The sequence below is a fragment of the Dermacentor andersoni genome, chromosome 1 (genome assembly GCF_023375885.2).
Source record: "Dermacentor andersoni chromosome 1, qqDerAnde1_hic_scaffold, whole genome shotgun sequence".
Taxonomy (NCBI): domain Eukaryota; kingdom Metazoa; phylum Arthropoda; class Arachnida; order Ixodida; family Ixodidae; genus Dermacentor; species Dermacentor andersoni.
In genome coordinates, this window is record NC_092814.1 from 308,440,288 (window position 1) to 308,463,382 (window position 23,095).

The 23,095-nt window shown below is 42.9% G+C and overlaps 1 protein-coding gene across 1 annotated transcript in view; it reads right to left on the bottom strand.

Annotated features, from left to right (window-relative positions):
* LOC126548168 (uncharacterized) overlaps nucleotides 1-23,095 on the bottom strand; it is a 148,165-nt gene that overhangs the window by 98,323 nt on the left and 26,747 nt on the right. Inside the window, exons 5-7 of the mRNA XM_072285248.1 lie at nucleotides 17,169-17,398; nucleotides 13,637-13,726; nucleotides 3,783-3,960 (exon numbers count right to left, since the gene is read on the bottom strand). Coding sequence (XP_072141349.1) covers nucleotides 3,783-3,960; nucleotides 13,637-13,726; nucleotides 17,169-17,398 — 498 coding nt within the window. The remainder of the gene's footprint in view (nucleotides 1-3,782; nucleotides 3,961-13,636; nucleotides 13,727-17,168; nucleotides 17,399-23,095) is intronic.

Genomic DNA, 23,095 nt, shown 5'->3' on the forward strand with positions numbered 1-23,095 from the left:
ACATGAAACAAGGAAGAGCAGCAGGAGAAGATGGAATAACAGCCGGTTTAATCAAAGATGGAGGAGACATAATGCAAAGTGTCTATCGACTGCAAGGGTACCAGAAAACTAGAAGAATGCAAACATTATACTAATCCACAAAAAGGGAGATGTTAAAGAATTGAAAAATTACAGGCCCATTAGCTTACTCCCAGTATTATATAAAATACTTACAAAAATAATCTCCAATAGAATAAGGGCAACATTACACTTTAGTCAACCAAGGGAACAGGCTGGCTTCAGGAAGGGATATTCTACAATGGATCACATCCATGTGATTAATCAGGTTATTGAGAAATCCGCAGAGTACAATAAGCCTCTCTATATGGCTTTCATAGATAACGAAAAGGTATTTGATTCAGGAGAGATACCAGCAGTCATAGAGGCATTACGTAATCAAGGAGTACAGAACACTTACGTAGATATCTTGGAAAATATCTACAGAGGTTCTACAGCTACTTTAATTCTACACAAGAAAAGCAGGAAGATACCTATAAAGAAAGGGGTCAGACAGGGAGACACAATCTCTCCAATGCTATTCACTGCATGCTTAGAAGAAGTATTCAAGCTATTAAACTGGGAAGGCTTAGCAGTAAGGATCGGCGACAAATATCTCGGCAACCTTCGGTTTGTCGACGACATTGTTCCATTCAGCAACAATACAGACGAGTTACAACAAATGATTGAGGACCTTAACAGAGAGTGTGTAAGAGTAAGGCTGACGATTAATATGCAGATATGCATATTATTAAAGATAATGATAAATAGCTGGGCAAAGGAACAAGAGTTCAAGGTCGCCAGTCAGCCTCTAGAGTCTGTGAAGAGTTCGTTTACCTAGGTCAATTAATCACAGGGAACCCTGATCAGGAGAAGGAAATTCATAGAAGAATAAAAATGGGTTGGATCGCATACGGCAGACATTGTCAGCTCCTGACTGGAAGCTTACCATTATCATTGAAAAGGAAGGTGTACAATCAGTGCATTTACCAATGCTGACATATGGGGCAGAGACTTGGAGACTGACAAAGAAGCTTGAGAACAAGTTAAGGATTGCGCAAAGAGCGATGGAATGAAGATTGCTAGGCATAACGTTAAGAGACAAAGAGAGCGGTTTGGATCAGTGAGACAATATTCTAATAGGCATCAAGAGAAAAAAATAGAGCTCGGCAGGTCATGTAATGCGCCGGTTAGATAACCGTGGGACCAATATGCTTATAGAATGGGTACCAAGAGAAGGGAAACGCAGTTGAAGACGGCAGAAGACTTGGTGGAGCAATGAAATTAGGAAATTCGCGGGTGCTAGTTGGAATCGGTTGGCGCAGGACAGGGGTAATTGGAGATCGCAGGGAGAGGCCTTTGTGCTGCAGTGGACGTAAAACAGGCTGATGATGATGATGACACATACAGAACAAGCTCAACAGTGCCGGAGGCCACATGTGCAAGTGGTGCTCACCACACCAAGAACATTCAGTGCCCTAATGAGGTAAAGCACAATAAAACTTGACTACAGTCAGTTACAATCTGAGAACGCTGTGGCAAGCAAACATCAAAGGGAATCCATATTGGTGAACCACTATGGACAACCATAGTTTTGACGTAGTACTACTGTGGAAACCCGCAAGGTGGAGAGAAGTAATTGATAAAGGGAAAATCAGACATCCACCCATTTGTAGCAACTGCTACAAAGGAAACCCATATGGGTTCTTCGAAAGAAAAGCCTCAGAACTGGAAAAAAAACAAGAAACAAATTTGTCCTGGTCCAAGACTCGAACCCGGGACCACCGCCGTTCCGGGCCAGCCGCTCTACCATCTGAGCTAACCAGGTGGCTAGCAGATGGCAGGGCGAAGTCGAAATTGTTGACAACACGAAGCAAAGGCAAGAGTTTGACGCAGTAGTTCTGCGGAAACCTGCAAGGTGGAGAGAAGTAACATGAGATGGGATTACTTCTCTCCACCTTGCGAGTTTCCGCAGAGCTGCTACGTCAAATTCTTGCCTTTGCTTCGTGTTGTCGACAAATTCGACTTTGCCCTGCCATCTGCTAGCCGCCTGGTTACCTCAGATGGTAGAGCAGCTGCCCCGGAAAGGTGGTGGTCCCGGGTTTGAGTCCCGGACCAGGGCGAAATTTTCTTCAACTCTGAGGCTTTTCTTTCGAGGAACCCGTATGGGTTTCCTTTGTAGCAATTGCTACAAACGGGTGGATGTCTGATTTTCCCTTTATCAAAAAAGATGTTCTGCATTTCCAGCCTTCTGAGCTAAACAGCTTTTTTTTGAGAAAGCTGTCCCTGTGTCAGCCCAGACCATTAGTCCCATATAACAGAATATTGAACACTCACTACCATGTTATTCGCACTATACAGCTGAACCACTGTCTACAAAACTTATATATTTTAAGAATGAATCACTAGGAACCATATGCATCAACCAAAACATCCCAAATGTGCATGCACATAATAGTGAAAATTTATAACTGGATCAGTTAGCCTGGTGACAGGTTTGGCATGCTACTTCAGATGTAAAAATGATGAAGGATGAAGGAAAGAGTGTGAGAGAAACGAAAAAAAAAATGCACGCTTATATACAGTTGCCAACTGATTATTTGGACAGCTTTGCAGCACCCCCACTCACTCCACAGATGCAATATACAAGGACAACCAAAATTTAATACAACTTATAGCATGCTGTTCGATAATTTATCCGCCTGCACAACTGCATGCTTGACTCAATTGAGCAGAGAGGGATGTTATTGTTTTGACACATTGAAACAATCACACACTGAAACGTCTTCCCAGTAGATTTTGTTTCTATATTCGATGGTTTGGGAACCCTATAACTCAATGTTTTTGACAGTCCAGCAAGACATAAATTAATGAGCTTTTACTAAGGGTGATCGAATAGTGGCATTTCCTAGTTGAATTTAATATGAATATTTGAGAAACATGACCATTGATTATCTGATCGAATGTTGAATATCTGATTCATTTCTGAAGCAACATAGAATATGAAGTTTACACAGAGTCCATTTGTTAAAAGAAAAAAAAAATCAGGGTTATATACACTGAGACATGCATCTCATACCATTCGCAATTAGACATCTGGATAACTGAGGAGCCTGCAAATTAAGTGTGGTACCATGGCAATGACAGTGATGAAACAAGGGAACAGCATGTTACCAGATGCACATATACAGTGTTGTGTTCACTGAAGGAGAGAAGTGTGATGCTACACTACCACACATTGTTTTAGAGGATGCAAACATTGCGAGACTGGCCAAATAATAAGTCTGAACAAATCCATACACAGGCTACCTCATTATGACCCATTCGTATTGAACGACTGGAAATATTTGAGCAGAAGACGTATTCCCTCTGTGTTCGCTGAGGAACTGGTGCCCCTGCACAACAGTTGCTATCCTGCAGCAGAACCATTCGGAACAGCCCTCACATCTACCGTTCTCTCTCTTTTGGGACTTCAGTAAGTGTTAACCCTTAAACATTAAGAGAGGCCAATATTGGACAACTTCGAACAATTAACTCTCAAACTGAATACGAACCAGTAAACAGTATTCAAAATTTAGAATATTCGCATGCCCCTAGTTTTTACTGTACAACAAAGTATTAAAAAGAGGTGGTTCTGTCATTGTGAACTGGAACATTCTAGTGCACAATGAGGTCAATTCTGAAGTCAATATGTCAGGAGCACACAGCGGGCACAGTCCTGCGTACAAATATAGTGCGAGGCCCACCTTGTGGAAGAAGTGGCAGTAGTAGGTGCGTACATGAGACAGCACCACCCGTCGCAAGCTGTCAACACCAAGCACCTCAGCCAGTAGCGCCAGCTCCGAGACGTGCACCTCTCGTGGAGGGCTAGCTGCGCCGCCATACAGGTGGTGAAGAGCAAACACTACTGCACCATGTGTGAACCTGCAGCATCCAAAGGCAACAAGGTACAGTGCTGGACCAAAAGCTCCAACTATCTGCAGCACTGCAACTAATAAAGTTAAAGGGTAACATGGTTCCAGCAGGTGAAAAAAAAAGCGAGTACAAGTAAACAAAAGGAAGGAGATGGGAGAAAGTTTTCAATGTGGAAACAATCCCACAGATTGCTGCTGTGCGTGTGCAGAAAAGAAAAAAAGGAAAAAGAAAAGAAAAAAAAAGAAAGAAAAAGAAAAGAAAGAAAAAAAAGAAGAAAAAACTGAAAAATTTAATTACAACGAACATGTGCTTGGCCTCATATCTTTACTGTTTGGTTTAAACATTCAAACTTTCTATCAATTGGATGGATGGTTCACTTGTACACAAGTCAGTTCCCAATTTCATGATCCTGAAAGCTTCACCAAAGCTTCCTTTCCCACCTACTTCACTCTCTACCCACAATCAACTCATGTGGTCTGTCCAACTTACTGACAAACAGTTCGTATACTTAAACAAAACACTTGAAGCTACTATTTTATTCGCCTGGGTTGCCCCAGCAGTGCATTTATTGGTTGGAACCCAACTAATATGAAGTGACAGGCAAAGAACAATCTTGATCATTGCTTAGGTAAATTTGGAGCTATAAGATGATCTGCCTCAGTGACCTGGTAGCCATGTGATCTTGAGCCAGGGATGACTGAATGGAAGAAGACAAAGAGGCGTGCTGTTCATTGTTTAATGTACCTTTGTATACTTTAAGGTGTAATATATATAAAAAAAGAAGGAATTCGAAATTTGTGATGCTACCTTTAATGTGACTAGCTGAAATAACTTTGTGGAGCGCAGCGAGATTATAAAGTAATTATTTCTTTCCTTGCAGCATGGGAAAAGACAGAGGAGGAATGTTCCTTGTTTGGTTTGCCCTTGAGAACTTTATAAGGCTTAATTTCAACTACGAAAGAAATTTATTGCGTAGCAATTATAGGGACACTCGAGGCATACTCTTACTGCCGCTGTTAGTTCTGCTGCCATAGCGCTGTCTGGGTATCGACGACATATGCACAGCCCATGGGGGAAGGTTAAAAGGCCTCCAGAGACAGAGACGTGCAGTGGCATTGGCTACAAACACCGAAACCAAGTGGATGCGCTGTCATGGTCTGGCGAATCGGCTCTGCCAGAGCCAGGGCACTGTTCTGGCTTCCACTGCTGGCATGAGTGTTGCGTACACACATTAGCATTTCTGCTGTGGAGCTGTATGCATATTGCACCGTGACGCATACACTGGTCCGAGCTGAACAAATTATAAACGTCAAGCTAAATCTATCTCATTCTTTCACCGGGTGCTGGCAAATGCTAATGGTTTTCCTATTGGTCTCATTTTCTGCACACCATCTAGATGCAATGCCTGTAACGCCACTTCCAGCATTCCTCATCGCAGCAATGTAGTGACACACTTGGTATCCGACAGGGAACTTGTTCCTGCTGCGCAGCAGTGACTGTCTTGCATACTGGGTTGCGCCATATTGCCTGTGAGTATTGTTAGAACAGTGTGCAAGGAGCTTAAGTGCAACACTAAACCTTGCTATCACTTTCAATGTTTCCCCTTCGGCTGAAAGTGAATTTGTTTTCCTATGGTACCATTAGCGTGACCCGTTAAAACCATCTTCTGAACTTAGGAGAGTAAGCCTATGATGCAACTTTTCTGAGCCACAAATGAAATGCTGTTGTGGAGTAGTGGCAGAGCACCCGCTTCAGAGTTGAAGTTCTTGGTTCAAATCTAAACTAATTCGGGAATGTTTTCCTCTTTTTTTCATTTCCGAGGTTTTGAAAGTGATGTTACAAGTAAGCATGATGTTACAAGAACACATGGATACTTAACTTTTAACAACTTAGCGCAACAAAGCAGACATAGAAGGGCTTGGGTGCAAGCTAGTTAGCACGGTTCATTCATTTTAAACAGCACCAAAAAGCACGGAAAAGAAAGAGCGCAGGACCAGCGCTGTTCTGCTTTGGTCCTGAGCTCTTCCTTGTCATGTGCTTTTTGGCACTGTTCAAAAAAAAAAAAAAAAAAAGAACGCAGACATGCCTGATGTCAAATCCAACAACCTTGGGAGATGCTAGTTTAGCTTTAATTAAGGGAAAATGAGACATCCACCTAATCGTAGCAAATGCTACAAAGGTAACCCATACGGGTTCCTCGAAAAAAAAGCCTCGAAGTTGAAGAAAAATTTGTCCTGGTCTGGGACGAATTTTTCTTCAACTGCAAGGCTTTTCTTTCAAGGAACCCGTATGGGTTTCCTTTGTAGCATTTGCTACAATTAGGTGGATGTCTCATTTTTTCTTAATTACTTCTCTCCACCTTGCAGGTTTCCACAGAACTATTACGTCAAAAGTTTAGCTTTATTTGCTATCTCAATCATTCTCATTAGTATAAATCCTAGAGCTGGAGCAGTATGGCTCACCTGGAGTGCGTTGTTATAAGGCGAGACAGGATCAGATGTCATATCCTATGCAAGGTTAAAAAAAAAATTTGATTCTGGGGTTCTAAATGCCAAAACCACAGTCTGATTATGAGGCATGCCATAGTGGGAGACTGAATTAATTTTGACAAGCAGGGATTTCTTTACCATGCACCTAAATCGAAGTACACGAACATTTTTTACATTTCGCCCTCAACGAAATGTGGCTTCCGCAGCCAGAATCGATTCCTGCGACCTCGAGCTCAGTAGCGCAACACCACAGCCACTGGGCTATCGCGATGCGTCCACACACAAAGTTGCACAATGAAAGAACTACCACGGTTTTTGCCCAAACTGTGAACTAAATGTCACAGTCGATAGAGGACACAGACATCTTGAGCCGCGCAGGCGCGACAGAAGCTCACTACACGAATATTCAGTACGGACGAATTGCAGAGTCCCTCTGTGGGAATCACACATGCTCAGGGCACCATGCAGCAGCAGTAGCTGCCTATAGAAAGCAGCATACATTGCACAAATGTGTATGCACAGGGAGAAAGTGCAACGGGACAAGCTGTGGGGTGCCAGGATACGAATTTTGCGACGACATTAATGCTAGACCAAAAGCGTCCCTCCAAAGAATGTTCAACAGTAGAAGTAACAAACAGATTGGACAGAAGCCCAACATCATCTCTAGATGGTGCGCCAATACCACACAATAACAGGACAACCTGTGCCACAAGGCATGGGTGCAGATAAGAAGGCCAGGGGTGGAAACGGCCTAGAGTGTTTTGGAGCAGACTTGGAAGCAGCAATATCGCCACTTTGGAGCAGCAGTATCAATTTTAGAGCAGAACTTACTTTTGAGCAGCTTAGTAAAGCTCAACATTGGTAAAATACTACACGCAAGAGGAGAAAAACATTATTCGTTAATAGCCAGTGTGGAACTAAGTCAAGGAACTTTGGCATTGACATAGTTGACATTGACAGAAAAGATATCGTAATCTGCACAAATGGTAGGTGTTGAGTAGAACAGCAGGTTCAGTAACATTGACAAAATTATTTGCTGCCTTTCCACACCTGTTTGCTGTCCCTTCACATTATACACTCACTCTCGTCAGGAATAATAAAATGCGAAAAAATTAAGATAGCCTTCCTTCACAGCAATTCACCAAGTCAGTAAGGCAACATATGATACTTAAAATTCCTTCCTTTGAAAATGCCAATGCCACCCTGGTAAAAGCATATTGTTGTGCAGGAAGCTAACAGTGTCATCCCTGCTACAGTGAAAACCGCAAAAATGCAAGTTTTCAGCATGTTTATACCAGTACGTACCACCAAAACATGCAACATGTGTGCAGTTGGCTGCCTGCACCTTAAAAGATGACATGGGGACAACATCGCACATTTTGTACACTGCGAAATGTATCCGGATGATCTGACAAACAACTGGTTGCTACAGTCTATAAATGAAATTAAGAGCTACACATCGAGTATGTGCAGTGCATTCCAGATCTTCAAAGATTCGTCATCCGAGTACAACTCGGGGATTCATAGAAATGGCAAGCAGAAAGAATAACAATATTATAACGAACAACTGCCCACTCGCAACCAGTCATTAGCTGCTCATTACGCATATTTCTGGCTGCCATTCTTGCATCAAATAAAGAGACACTGGCCTTGCAGCACGACTGCTTTTTTTCCCCAACTGCATCACAAAAAGAGCATCTGAAGCAAAAGGTGCACGGCAAAAGATCAGCAAAAGGTGCACGGCCACAGCACCTTTTGCTGATCTACCTTGCATGATAAAATGCTAATTAATATGACCATCATTAATCTGAAAAATAGGATAACTTTGACTTGCCGTTTCGTTCCGACATTTCATGGCATCAAATGCTTGTTAATTAAGAAGCATTTGACTGTGCAGCTCAATTGGGACAAACAGTTAAGTGTGGTGAAGGCAGAGCATTGTAAATATGCAACACAATACAGTCACCTACTGATAAGCTGGACATGTTTGATTATTTGGACAGCTTCGCCGCACTTCCACTCACCTCACAGACATACGGATGACCAAAATTTCAGACACCTTACAGAGTTCCATGCAGGATTTTAGACTCCACCTACACAACCACATGCTAATTTGGCTACCGAGTCGAGCAAAATGAGCAATTTTTTTGCTTTGATACTTTGCCACCACCTCCTCAAAACCGAAATTAGCAAAACCTAGTCAATCCAGTAGTCGCCAACACCTATACCACAGGACGAAGTCAAGCCAAGCGGCTAACGTTAAAAGGCTGCATTTGCTGTTTGTTGTGCATGTTCCGTGTGTCTACCATTTGTTCCTTGCATGTTAAAAAGCAACACTGTCCCTTCTGGACAACTTCTTTGATTGCGGTTACAAATTTTTGTCACTCAGAATCATCAAACAGCTTCAAGTGGTGCCAACTCTACCCTTGACGTCTCCACCGAGGGGAAGGGGACAATTAAACGAAGAAAGTGTCGCCTGTTGGCTGAATGTGCATGAACGTTGCAAAGCAACTCACAATCATTCAGTTGTTGGAGCGTGGGCTACCTCTGTTTAAGTTGCCAGGGGATGAATATTCAGTGCATGCATTGACTGCACTTTCGTATATCTGTAGAGACAGCATGACAGTGGTCGAAATACAGACTGACCAGGTAACTCGCAAGTGTGCGAGTGTGCAGCAGTGCATTGACAAGCTTAGTTAGCCACTCGAATAATAAAGTCCTTTTCTTTTATGGCTAATTTGATATTTCTAACCCCCTATTAGACGAACTTTAGGCAGTCCCCATACAGTCTGAATTAAAGGTTGGCAATTGCAGCCATGCTAAGCAGCCACATAAAACAAAGCAGCGGACTTTGCACTGACACACTATCACTCAGGAATGAACGATTTACAGTGGCAACCATTGCGGGGAGCTATTTTAGAAAACTTTACCTTGGACTGCAGGAGGATGACATGTTGTGGCCTAAAGCCAGTGATAAAGAGCTGTCTAAGAGTGATGACGATGGACAGTAAGTAAATAAATTTCAATTCAGTGAAGGTAAACTTCGCTAGTTTCATCCTTTTCCAATTGTCAGAATTGGAGGAATGATACATTTTTCTTGTTAAAAATTGGGTGCACACTAGATCTGGATGCACACTGTTTTCTACATTGAACTTTGCGGGGACTGAGGTACGTGCCGGCACCACTGAGTGAGCTTTTACCTGTTCTGCCATCCTTACACCTCACCCCTTTCCCACTCGCGACCGGTTGTCAGCGGTGGCGCTCCACTTGCGAGTGTTTGCGGTGGGCGTGGGGCGCGGCTATGTTTGGTGGCCCATGGCAGAGTGTGGCTCTCTTATTTCCGGGACATCACCGATTATGTACATGTTTCCTCTCATCCGCAGACACCTTTGCGACCTGGACTTGAGCTCGCGCACAGTGCCTTTGCCTGTGCGGGAAGCGCACACTTTGTGTTGATCCTTTCCGGACGCTAACCCGAACAGCTGCCCAGTGCTCGCACGAGGTTGTACCATGCCGAGCCGCACTTAACGGAGGCTCAAGCCATAGGAGATTGCCCGAGCTCTAGCAAAGTTTACCCATTGGTCATTGCGAGAGCAAGTAGCATAGCTGCCGGGACTTTTTCTAATGGCGTGTCCCAGCTTGAGTCTGTGCTCTCACAGTGACGTGCTACAGGTGCCCCCTTCTGTATTTTCGCACTTGGTGCGAGACCGCTTTGATTCACGCACTGCCCCGGGACCAGGCGTTTGAGCAGTGTTGGGTGCTGCCGGAGACAATAAAGGGTTTCTTTCCGTTAACTGTGTTCTTCCATGCATTGCTCGGTAGCCCCTTGCAGCCTAAGCTCGCGCACAGTGGCACACTAGAGGCAAAGGCTGACGCAGCACTGTGGCTCGCTAAGCTTGAACCTGCTGTAGTCGGTACTCCTGTGAGACCTGAAGACTCCATAACTTATAAAAACTTGTTGTGCATTAGATTAGGGGGTGAATTAAAATTGATTAAATGGTGCCCAATGAAGCAGCCATGCATTTGGAAATTTTTTTGCCTCTTCTTTAAATCAACCCGCCAGATAAGTCAATCAATTTCGTCAGTCCCATGAAGGTTGAATTAATGGAAGTCGACTGTATTTTTTTACTGTGGTCACAAAAATGGTTGTAGCAAGCAGTGGCAAGGTGTGCAATGTGATAAATATTAAAGAAGTTATTAAGGGTGAAACGTGCTTCCACTGAGGCCTGCAAGTGGGCATTGAACAAGCTTACCGTAATGGTAATGGTGATTACCACATTGACTCGATCGTAACATGCCCTCAATTGTAATATGCCCAGAATAATATGGCCAGAAATAAAAAATGCAATGTCCTCGATTGTAACACATGCATTAATTTTCATACTTCAAGAAACAATAAAAGAGATGCCCTTGACACTTCTGACACCAATCTTTCATCATAAGAGAGAGAGCAATGACATTTTGTTCGGACTTGGAAAAAAAATATATTTATTGCATCTGAGCTACAGTGGACAGGGCATCACTCATCGTCACTGTCAGCCACCTCCTTATCACTGTCAACAGCCTCACATTATCTCATCTTCAGTACCCTCTATGACATTTGAGGTACCACATCTCTGAATGCCTTGCAGACCACGGCATGCCAGCAAACATCCGGAGTGGACACAAAGCTACCACAGCTCCTACAGCTGAGGCGCTGTTCTATCAGACACTGTCAAATTCCGCTATGTTGTCGAATTCTGTCATGCTGGCAGTTTGAGCCAATCAGAAAAAATGTAGTCAGTCTTTGAGCCAATCAGAGATGACAAGATAGCGAATTTAATAGCATGGCAGATTTTGACAACAGCCCTCCCACAGCTAAGTGCAGATTCAGTTGGATTAAAGAAATTTTTAATAGGCCTGACGATGACTTGCCACTATTGCAGTGTTAGTTTTGCACTTTAATCTAAAGTGCATGTCATATTTAAGTAAACTTTTCAAGGAAAAAAGTGCGCTCACTGATGCCACAATAATTTGGAGATACCCACGATAGTGAAGAGCACGTCTGTACGAATGAACATGCATGTCTCACCACTGTCACTACTACACTACGAAGAATGCCAGGAGACCTAGCAAGCCCTATCATGATTGAAAATTGTAGTTTATGCACAGGTTCTGCTCAGTGTGTAAATTAGGGTAATGGATTTCTTCACTAAGTAAAGGCATGTTGATGCAGTAAGCATTTGTTTGTTTTCTCGGTGCATTGTTAATTTGGGATTCTGATAATCCAGAGATTTGTTCCCTTCCTGTGGAACCTGAATAATGATTCCAGCATAATATGACAAAACTGAATGGAGGACCTCAGCCGTAAAAGTGTAAGAGTAGGTCAGAAGATTAATATGCAGAAGAATAATGGAATATTCAATATCCTGGCAAAAGAAAGATAATTTGTGATTAGCAGTCAGCCCCTAGAATCTGGGCAAGGGTATGCTTATCTAGGCCAATTAGTCGCAGGGGATCGTGATCGTGTGTAGGAAATTTACAAAAGGATAAAAATGGGTTGGAGCGCATACAGCAGGCATACAGCAGGCATTACAGAGTCATGACCAGAAGCTTACCACTATCCTTGAAAAGAAAAGCATAAATCATTGCATTCTATTGATACTAACATATGAGGCAGAAATTTGGAGGTTAACAAGGAAGCTTGAGAAGAAGTTAAGAACCCGTGTGCAAAGAGCAATCAAACAAAAAATGATTGGTGCAACAAGAAAAGACAGAAAGGCAGCAGTGCAGATTAGAGAGCAGTCTCTGGGTAGCCAACATTCTAGTTTACATTAAGATGAAGAAACGGGGTTGGGCAGGATGTGTAACACCAGCAGATAACCAGTGGTCTATCAGAGTTACAGAATGGGTTCCAAGAGAAGAGGAGTGCAGTCAGGGACGGTGGAGAACTGGGCGGCGTGATGAAATCAGTAAATTTGCAGAAATAAGGTGGTGTCAGCTGGCACAATAGAAGGGTAATTGTACAGAGTCGTCCAATATGAAAGGTAACACTGGAGTCGCGTTCAAAACCAGCAACTTTTCTTGCGTGTGCTTGTAATGAGGAAAAGTTCCATGAGCAGGATTCTTCAACAGGACAAATAGCAGTGAGTGAGTGAACGCCTTGAACACAGCCGAGGTGTTCCCTCTCACATTGGACGAGCGTGTACATAGCTGGGAAAAGCTTTCATCCTGCAGTGAACGCTGACATGATAAAGTGAAAAACAGAAGACCGTTTACATCTGGTACTCCGGGGAAGCAGAGTTGGAATATGCACCATGAAAACATAGTAACTTTCTACAGAAGGGGCCACCAAGACGGATTAAATTGGACTTGGATTTGTCTGCTAAGCATTAGCCATTAACACAGCTAAGGCTATGTGGTTTCCACTTATGGCACACATCCCACTAAATTTAGTGGCTAGTTTTTAATTTCCTGCTTTGGACCAAGCTAGAGCAATTGGCACAGTGTATCCGCCCCTGCAAGGTGCGCACTTAGGAAAGAGAGGCATGGCTCAAGCCCAGATAATTTCGAAACTATTTCCTTCACTAAACACTTGGACCCAAATTTAAAAGTAAGGCCTTTACACAGGTGCCGCCCTCAAACAAGAACATACAGTACAGCCAACACACACAAAAGCAATGTGTACTAAAGAATATAAATGAGCAATACTTGCATAGTTGCAGAAAAAAAGAAATGGACAACCAGACAATGCCTAAACCATGGTTAAAGGGGTCAGTATAAATTATGCCACCTACACTTCTTAAGTGCAGTGTAAAATTTCGCAAGAATTTTTGCATTTCACTTCCCTTTAAAACATGGCAACTGCGGCCAATAACAATTGTGCTTCCCAAGTTTGGCCCAAATGAAGGATACTGCATGCATTGCAAATAATTATTTATAGTACAGCAAAGTTAATGAAGTGACCAAGTTTTTTGAAAACAAACTCTGAAGCATTCATTGGTAGAGTAATGAAAGCTTTTTTTTTTTTTTCACATCACACTGAGCCTGTGATGAAAGTTCAGTAATAATTGTTCAAACAGTATCACAAAATTGGAAAGCAGTAATAATTAACAGCATGTAAAGTTCATCCAGGCTGTTTATTAAGTGGACATGTTTATCAAAGTTAAGGCAGAGGAAATGACATTCAAAAGAAGCATAACACAGGCCTGCCTTACCCATCCATGCTGATTGTCTCGCTCTCCTCAGCAGCAAATTCCTTCCTGAAGATGAGTGAGAAGTAGTCAGACCGTGATGCCAGGATAAATCTGTCGAAAAGAAGGTAAACAATGAAACACAGTCTTATTAATTTTAAGAGTCAAATTAGGCCGCAGGCTCTGCTTCTGGTGGTTCCCCTCTATCAATCCCTTGAAGTTTCAGCTCTGCAACCACAGTCACACCAGAACCCAGATATTAGAGATACTACAAGCTCCTTGGGACCCATTTCACCAGTTCGGCTCAAGCACAGAAGGTACTCCTCATTCACTCTCCAAGTGCTTCAAAAGTTCAAGGATTCCACACTTTCACGGCTTTCATGCTTTGAAAAGTTGTCCAGGCTGCTGAACACTACTCTGCCATGTGCACAACCAATATATGGTACTCGACATTTCTGTACCTTCTGCTAAGTGATAAATGGTGTGGGCCCACGTTAAAGGAACTATAGTAGTTCTGTTTTTGATTGGAAAACTGATATTGTCATGAATGTCTTTTGGGTATGCATAAGCAAGGATTGACCTGAATGCTGTGCTTTTGGTTATAATGTAATGCTTCTTTCCAAGTCAACCTATTCATTTCTGTAATGAATAGTTTTACTGTGCCCCACATAAGTTACACATAAAAAAAAATATGTGTCCAATACCACTGCAAGAAATTAAATTCTGGGGTTTTACATGCCCAAACTACGATCTGGTTGTGAAGCACGCCACAATGCAGGACTGTGGATTACCTTGGACCACCTGGAGTTTTTTAGCGTGCCCCTACATCTAAGTATACACGGGAGTTTTTGCATTTCGCATCCATCCAAATGAGACGGCAGCGGCTGGGATTGAACAACGCCACTGCATTTCCAGGCACAAGCATTGTGCTGTTTAAATGTGGTTTTACACGATACACAAACCTAACAAAATACTGCATAAATTTTCGGTACTAAGTCGCACAACCACAGTGCAGCAAAGAGTACCTGTACTAAGTACAGCATAGCCCACCTTCCAACAGCGTTTCTATACAATTCCTACATGAGCAACTTCCCGCATTGAATCAAATTCCACCACAGTCGTATATTCCTTTCTCTTTTTAGCCGTGTACCATCATTCAGAAGACGAAATCACAGCCCTAAATAAACACGTCCCCACGATTGCCATTCAAAAGTATGTGGTGACAGGAGTTAAGTGCATCGCAATGACATTGATTGTATGTCGAGATAAAAAATAATGAGCATGTAGCGGTTCATGGTGACATAGGCTTCATGCTTGCACCTTATCCTATACGTGGGACAGCCGAAATTTTTTTTCTTTTACAAATTATGAGAGTTTGGAATGACAACCACTGGAAGAGTCTGGAATGACTACATACAAAAAGGAATGGGGAAGTCCCAGATGTAACAGCTACAATTCAAGGGGGACGAGCAAGATGGCTTGGATTTGCAGTGAATGGAAGATATGAGGGGTACACCAGCAGTGAGGAGTAATTTTGGCAGCAGCATGCACACAGATGTATGTACTAAGTGTATGATAACCACTTTGTAATCATATTTGTCTTGTAGACAGAACACAGTCACTGGAAAGCTGTAAAACAATACAGCTGAATCTTGTTATAAGCATACAAAAAGTTATCGGCGAAAAACAGAAGTCTAAATCAGGCTTATGTGACAGAAACGCAAGCAAGCTGCCTCTGATGAACCAGCAAATTGTCTCCTGCAGATTCTGATGACTCACTGACATCGTGCCATGCCGACAGAAGGCACAGGATCAATAAATTACATACACGTGCTCTGCACCACCATCAATATGCAATCATGCAATCTGTGTCATCGAGCGGTATTGACTTGTTGGCTTGCCAATTGCAGTTCGACCAAGACAAGCCACTGGCCAAAACGTGTACATTGCCAACAGATTTTGTGGACACGGACGCCACCGTGCTTCCATACACCACTACTATTGGCCACCTGTTTATAGCTTGTACATCTCATTTAACGCTAAATCACTGACAAAGTCTACGAGTGTGAACCTAAAAACAAGCATGTCGCCTGAAGACTTTCGGTCACAGAGGGTACCACATGTGGATCCATACTCTACAACTACAGTCGTCAGTCTAGCCTGTGCATCTGATCTTCCGCTCGATCGCTTATAAGGTCTATGGGTGCGAACATATTGGCGGTGAGCTTCCAGCGACAGCTTCTCACCAGCCACTCTGCCAGCTGCACTGCTTAGGCCACTAGGTCTAACCAGTGCCACTTCGTCGGGAGTCAGTAATCGAAGTTACAGTTTCATGCAAGTCAACATAATGGCAACTTATTTCATGGCTGCCATGCTGAACGCATCGCATGTGTGATTCATCCCTGAAACACTGTGCGGCATCCGAAATTTTGATTACAGTATTTATACATTGGTACTAAGGGTATGTTAGGGTAGGTACGTGGCGGTTATGCAGTTATCGTGCAGGTCCGAAAATTCAGGCATCTGAAAAATCAATTGGCAACTGTATTTCACATTTTTTGCTACCAGAATATACATTTTGAGGCATGTGCAAACATATTTCCTGCACTATCACAGAGACTGTGTCAGATCATGCATTTTCCATTTTGCTATAGCAGGAAACATTGAAACAAAGCATGACCAACCAAACTTTACATTTACTTGGCTACATCCGATAATTTGTTATATCCATGTTTGCCATATCATGGTTCAACTGTGCTTTTAACTGTCTTCCAGCAACAAAATCCTTACAAAAATATATTGAAGAAAAAAACAAAGCTTGAAACTGGCTTACTACCATACACATGTTGCTGAATGAAAAACAAGAAAAATGCCCCTATATATAGCCTTAAAATGTGATTAACTAACAAAATGGTTACTTTGATAAATGTTTAAAGAAGTGCTTTGCTGTTCATGCAATGCTGTTCCAATGCTTCCCAGCCAAATTTTATGAGTGGTGAATGTATTGTTTTTGTTCAAACTTGCAAAGCAGGGGCTGTTTTCTCAGTTGACCCCCTTTGGTGATATGATCCCTTTCAAGAGTTTGTGAGACTTCGCATCGGACATCTTGCTCGTAAACACCAACACATCCAGTGCTGAGTCACACGAAATCTCACAAATGTGATCGTACCCTCGTAAGTGATTGACCGAGAATACTGCTCCAGAAAGTGGACACCTGCGCAGCTGCACATCGCTGCAGCCGATCACGCTAAGCTAAAATGTTCTATGCCCACATTTTATGCAGCATTTTTTAAACTTGATTGCATTATGCACCACTAGTTCACATTAAAATTGTAACTTTTCATTTTTGAGCAATCAAAAGTTCACCCTTCAAACATTACATCTGCAGTCATGTTACATTCACAGAAATGTGGCAAGTCAGGCCCCCTACATATAGCGGCCTTCAATTACTCCCCACTTTCTTTGGTTTCAATAACTGTTGCATTCCGATTGCTTATGTCACTTGGCAGGCCGGTAATTTCCACTTTCCCCCTCTTATTACTTATGTGTGTTATACCTGTGTGCGCCGATGTCCTTGCCTTCCACACGAATTGTCACATCTGTCTCCACCTGGCCAACAAACATCCTGAGCAGGTCATCTCCCAGCTTGGAGCAAGCACCCAGCCTTTCTGGGCTGCAGCCCGACTCCTGCATTCTCTTGTCGATGCTTGACAGGCAACTCACTTCAGACACCTCCGAGTAGACAGTCTCTGAATCATCGTCACCATCTCCAGGTGAAAAGGGGGGCTGGAAGTATGAAAAGTGTGCACAAAAATATGCATTTTTTAAATTATGATCCAATTTCTGCACATTGGGCGGGAAGTGCCATTACTGGTGGGACTGCCCCACAGGCATTTCCACCACTAGTAAAACTGCCAAAAATGAACAAATTCAATGGCATTTACTAAGATCAACTGCAATCACTTAGAAATCTACACAGCCATCATTACTCGGCCCATTCAAGGCAATGCCATGGCACTGCGTAGGTCATTTTAACAACACTACAGATGTGGTGCCCCATATCACTCAATATGTGTTGGTTTAAAGGGACACTAAAAAGAAAAATATTTCAGCTGTATCAGCAAATTACCTGTCTAAAATACCAAAAAGAAGTCACTCTTACAATGCGGAGAGGCTTGATAAGACAGAAAAAATGCAAAAACCAGACAGGTGGCGACGCTGCCTTGATGTTTCCACACCAGCTCGCCGCGACGTCGCGGATTTTGACGGCGACAAGACAAGTTAACTTTATATAGGTGAAAAATAGATTACAATGTATTTTGAGAGAGCCAAAGACTGGACTTTACAGTTAAGCTTGAACTTTTACTAAGGCGCCATGGCCTAAATATGAAAAATACCTTGAAATCTGCGATATCACACTGACGTACGATCGCTGGGGTTTCGACGCAAAATGTAACAAATTTTTTATCTTTAACCTTTCTTTTTGCTTCCAATTATCAATCCACTACTGTGACATTACCAAAGATAGAGTTTTTAAAGAATAACTTATCTCCCTAAACTGACTTCGTGTTTCTTTTAGACCGCAGCTCTTAGGCGCCCGTTCCTGGGTTGAGCGTCGCCGTCCCTCGGCGTAACCACATGAACGCACTCGTGCCACTGCTCGCGCATTCGTTGCCTTCTACCACAGCTGGCTCCAAAGGCACTCATCATGCCAGCGTTCCCATACTGCCCCTCCCTCTGTGAAGGTACTGAGAGCTCTGGCCCACTGCCAGTCGGTGAGGTGATTTCAGCCTCAAATTCTTTGCCTCAATATATAGCAAAATGAAAACGCGTATCGAGCTGCGCTCAAATTTCACATTAGGGGATATCGTATTCGTCAGACAACTTTTTTTGTATCCCTTTAAAATTTAGTAGTCGTTTCTTTTTTCTCATGACTAACCAGCATGGACGCTTGAGCTAGTTGGTTTGACATTAGCAATGGTAAAGCCACACAAAATATATGGACGAAAGGAAGACGTAAGAATACTCACAGATACTGACTGGCTATTACAGACGTAGAAACCCTAGCTATTCAAAACATTCACAGTACACAAGAACCTCTGAACTGCCACACACAATATGCAAGAATGAGTAATGAATGCTGAGCAGTGTCGGGGGTTTAAGTACAACTACCTTATACAGCCCATATACCCTAAAGAAAGTGGCATTTGTATTTAGTAGACACCCTTGTTTTTGGTGCTTACATATATAATTAAAAAAGAGGCAATTATTTATACTGGCTACACTTAACTTTCAAACACAAGAAAACAGTGCCATAAAGCTTCTATACTTAAAGCAGGTCGAAGCATGCATTGAGAAAGGTCTTGCTAAATTTTTTAATGCTGTTACTTTTTTGTCACCTTGCACCTTTGCTGCACAATTTTACAAACACATGCTATATGGTGGTAAGGCTAAAAAAGAAAAAAAAAGCACGACATGGAGTGCAACATCACATTTGTGGAAGAAGTGGAAAGCATTCATTTTACTAGAAAAATATATTGCTGGACACACCATAGTGCAAAGAGTTGTCTGTGCACATCACAGCACAGTAAGTACTATGTACAGTGTTCTGGAATTAAATGCAACATGGAAATTTTTAGATACAATTCTCCATATGTGCAATTACTCGAGAATATTATATCAAATCACTACAAATCTGGTCACTAAATGTGATGTAAACTCCAATCTAAGTGTATGAGACAAAATTAGACGGACATCACAGGAACTGGAGACTGGAGAAACAAAAGTATGTGCATTAGTTAGTCCTAAATTTATGTGTTTCATTCCATGAGCACTGTACACAAGGTTCAACATAACAAAATCTTTGCATTTGAAGAGACCCAATACAGGTACACAGCATAATGTAATGAGGAGGGAAGATAACCGATGGTCATTAAGGGTTACGGACTGGATTCCAAGGGAAGGGAATCCAGTCCGCAACCCTTAATGACTTAATGAATCCAGCAGGGGGTGGCAGAAAGTTAGGTGGGCAGGTGAGATTAAGAAGTTTGCAGGGACAACATGGCCACAATTAGTACATGACCAGGGTAGTTGGAGAAGTATGGGAAAGGCCTTTGCCCTGCAGTGGGCATAACCAGGCTGATGATGATGAATACAGGCGCAGCTTTTCATCTATACTAAAAAATAAGCTCATTATGATGGCAGTGCAAAGGAACAGATACACAGAGAAAAGAAGCACAGAGAACAAGCAGTGACACAGGACAAGTCCCCTTTGGGCTGCCATCGTAATTAACTTGAACCAACTGGCCAAATTTTACACTCTATTGCAAAAATGGACAAACCAGCGGTTCTGTGAAAAAAAAATAAAAAATCACCGCCCTAGCACTCCATACAGATGGTTAATCAGCGAAGCTGAAAGGTTCGGTCCCAGTGTTTATAACTGGGTTAATCCCGGTGGTTAATTAAACGACAACTTGGTAGGCTGCCGGATCCTCGGTATGCAGTTGCTGCTTGCACTCGGCTGCACAAGCCTGTTCTTGTGCCCAGGCTGCAGCATTGACCCGGTGTAGATGAGCTTGATACCGGTACTGCTCACGACGTTGCTGACCGAAAGCTGCCTGCTCCTCAGGAGTACCTATGATGCATGGACTACCCATTTCGGAGCTGGAGAGAAACTGCTGTGCTTGCACACGGCTGCGATGGAGAGCAACGACGTTACTACTGGTGCAGCTAATCCAACACCACCCAGATAGCACAAGGCCTTTTCACTCTGATCCATGACATCATGTTACCTGGCCCGACTGCCATAGAATCTAATTCGGATGGTCCTGAATAGCCAACGGTGATTTTGACGTCACCGCTTTCATCACACCAGGCTTGTCAATGGAAATTTCGGGCCAGGGAGCGTGACGTCATGGATCGGAGTAAACAGGTCTTGAGCTAACTAGAAGGTGTTGGCTAATCGCGCACCTCTCTCTCTCTCTCTTTCTTGTTTTTTCTTCGTGCATGTGCATGGGGTTGCGCCAGAGGAGATCTCGGCGTACATGCGACCGACAAACGGACTGATGGATGAATCGGCTAGCCATATACAGCTTTGCTGTAAAAAAAATTTCCTTGATGCCTTGGCAGAAGGTGGGGACCTCGATGTATCCGTCACGCAATCCTCCGGCTCTGGTATGGGAGAATGCTGGGAAGGAATTTCGCTTGTGGAGGCTAGGCCTGAAACTAAAGACTGCTCCCGACAGCAGTGCTTATCAAGCAACGCTGTGGAAGATACGCAAGTAGTGCAGACATAGAAGTCTCAGTCGGCACATTTCACAGTGCAGTTGTTCTCGATCTGCAACATATTTTACTAAATATAACTACGTACTTCATATATTACAACTGCAACTTGTGGACCTCAGGTTACATCAAATTATATTACTTGTGCGTACTTCTACCTCTAGTAGGCAATGTATTAAGTTTTGGTTGCAAGTGCAAATGATACACATTGGCCACTGGTAGCAGAAGCATGTTACTCAACTTGTTTTGTAGCAAACAGCCTAGATCTCCTCCACCAAAAATTTTTCGTGATAAATAAGCCATATTTCCCTACATAAAAACCCAAGCTTAATTTTACATCGAATTACCTGGTACATACCTATCTTTCCCTCATATGTGATGCACTATTTTTTGGTCAAGGACGTGAACAGTGAGAAGCATTGTTTAGCGGTGCTCAACAATGCTTCGCTGCCTCTCCACAGCACTTTCACCATCTTTTGAAGTACATTTCTGAGCTTCAGGTTGTCAGTCAGAGTTGCAAAATATTTTTGCCAAAGCTGTGTACAGCACACTTTTGCTCAAAGGTGCACTATATAAGAATAAATTCAAATGGGAACTCCGAGACTATACTCCAATACATTTTTCCATTTCCAGGCTCACCTGCCCTCGTAACAGTGACTAAAGGGCCCCTCACCAGGTCACATAGCAAATTTTGGTTACATGCTGGAAGTTGTTACGTGCCCTCTAAGGAGTGTTGTACCGCAATAATTTTTCAAATTAGTTCATTATTAGCAGAGATAGAAAAATTTAGAGGATGCTTCAGCTTTGCCTTTAAGAGTGGAATGTGATCCCATTCAAAAACCCCTGACTGCTTTTCATGCTTCCCGGCAACTGCAGCTTATGTAACCGTAGTGCTTACCGGAAAACACTGGCCCTGAACGCTATGCACGAAGGCAAGCTTTCTGGTAGAAACACGGCCTCTTGCATGGGTTGATCTCCCGTTATTGCTTCGCACTTTTATTATTTCAGTCTGAGAAGAGCTAGCATAAAAGATATGCGCTGACAGAGTTTTTTTTTTCCATTACATTTGTTTGTCGGCTGCCGTTCTCGAAATTCCGAGGAATAACTTTGTAATGAGCAACTTTGGTGATAGAAAAGTGGTTGGGTATGCGTGGTTCGGATTTTGGTTCAAAATTCTTTTGGCCGAAATGACATCTGACGCCGGACATGGGATGGTGACGCCAACACCGTCGCAAGGGCCCTTAATGCTATCGCATTAATATTTGAAGTGCCATGAACCCATAATTTCAGGAGGTGAGCATCACCACAAACATAGACACTCTCTCCACTTTCCCCGCCTAGCCTCCACAAGCGAAATTCCTTCCCAGCATTCTCCCATACCAGAGCCGGAGGATTGCGTGACGGATACATCGTGGTCCCCACCTTCATTTTTTTTTTTTCTACCTCTCGCCTTTTTACTCAGTGGTGCACTCCAGTGATGGTCTTGCATGTGAGCTGTTGCATTTGTCTTGTTTTGCGCACAAGAAAATTTTGCACGCTCTGCACAAGAACACCTGATTAGCGTTATAAGTCGGTGTCACAGTCACGAGCACTGAGGTGACATGACAGGATGAAAGAGCATGATCGCAGCGCTGGAACACAGTAGATAGTGACCTAGTTTCGTTCTCTGCGTGCGTGACTGCATGACATGGGAACAAGCAGACTAAACGTAAGCACATCTCTCTTGCTACAGTACAAAGTCAAACAAAAACACACAGACATTTAGTTTGTAGGTTTTATTATTTCTCTAAGCTTTAAGTGGTCAACTGAAGCAATATATTAAACAAACAACTGATGTTGCCTTGAATAATTCTCGAGGTGACGTGTCACTGCGAGTGACATTACAGCACTGCCATTGACGTTGACTCTCCGGCTGGGAGTGCGGTGCCCGCGAGGAGAAGGGCAAATGTCGTTTGGTTTGAAAGTTAAGCTCTTTCCACAGTGTCTAGGAATGTAACACAGTCGAACCTCATCATAACGAAGTTGAAGGGAGACCCGAAATTACTTCCTAATATCTGTTACTTAGTTATAGCCATTATTGCGACTTGGTGCAATATATGCCCAATGGGGTGCGCACTTGCAAACACGGAAATAAGAAGACTGCTTTGCAGCTGCAGAGCCGCTATGTGGAATAATTTGAACAAAACAACAAAAGAGTCTTTG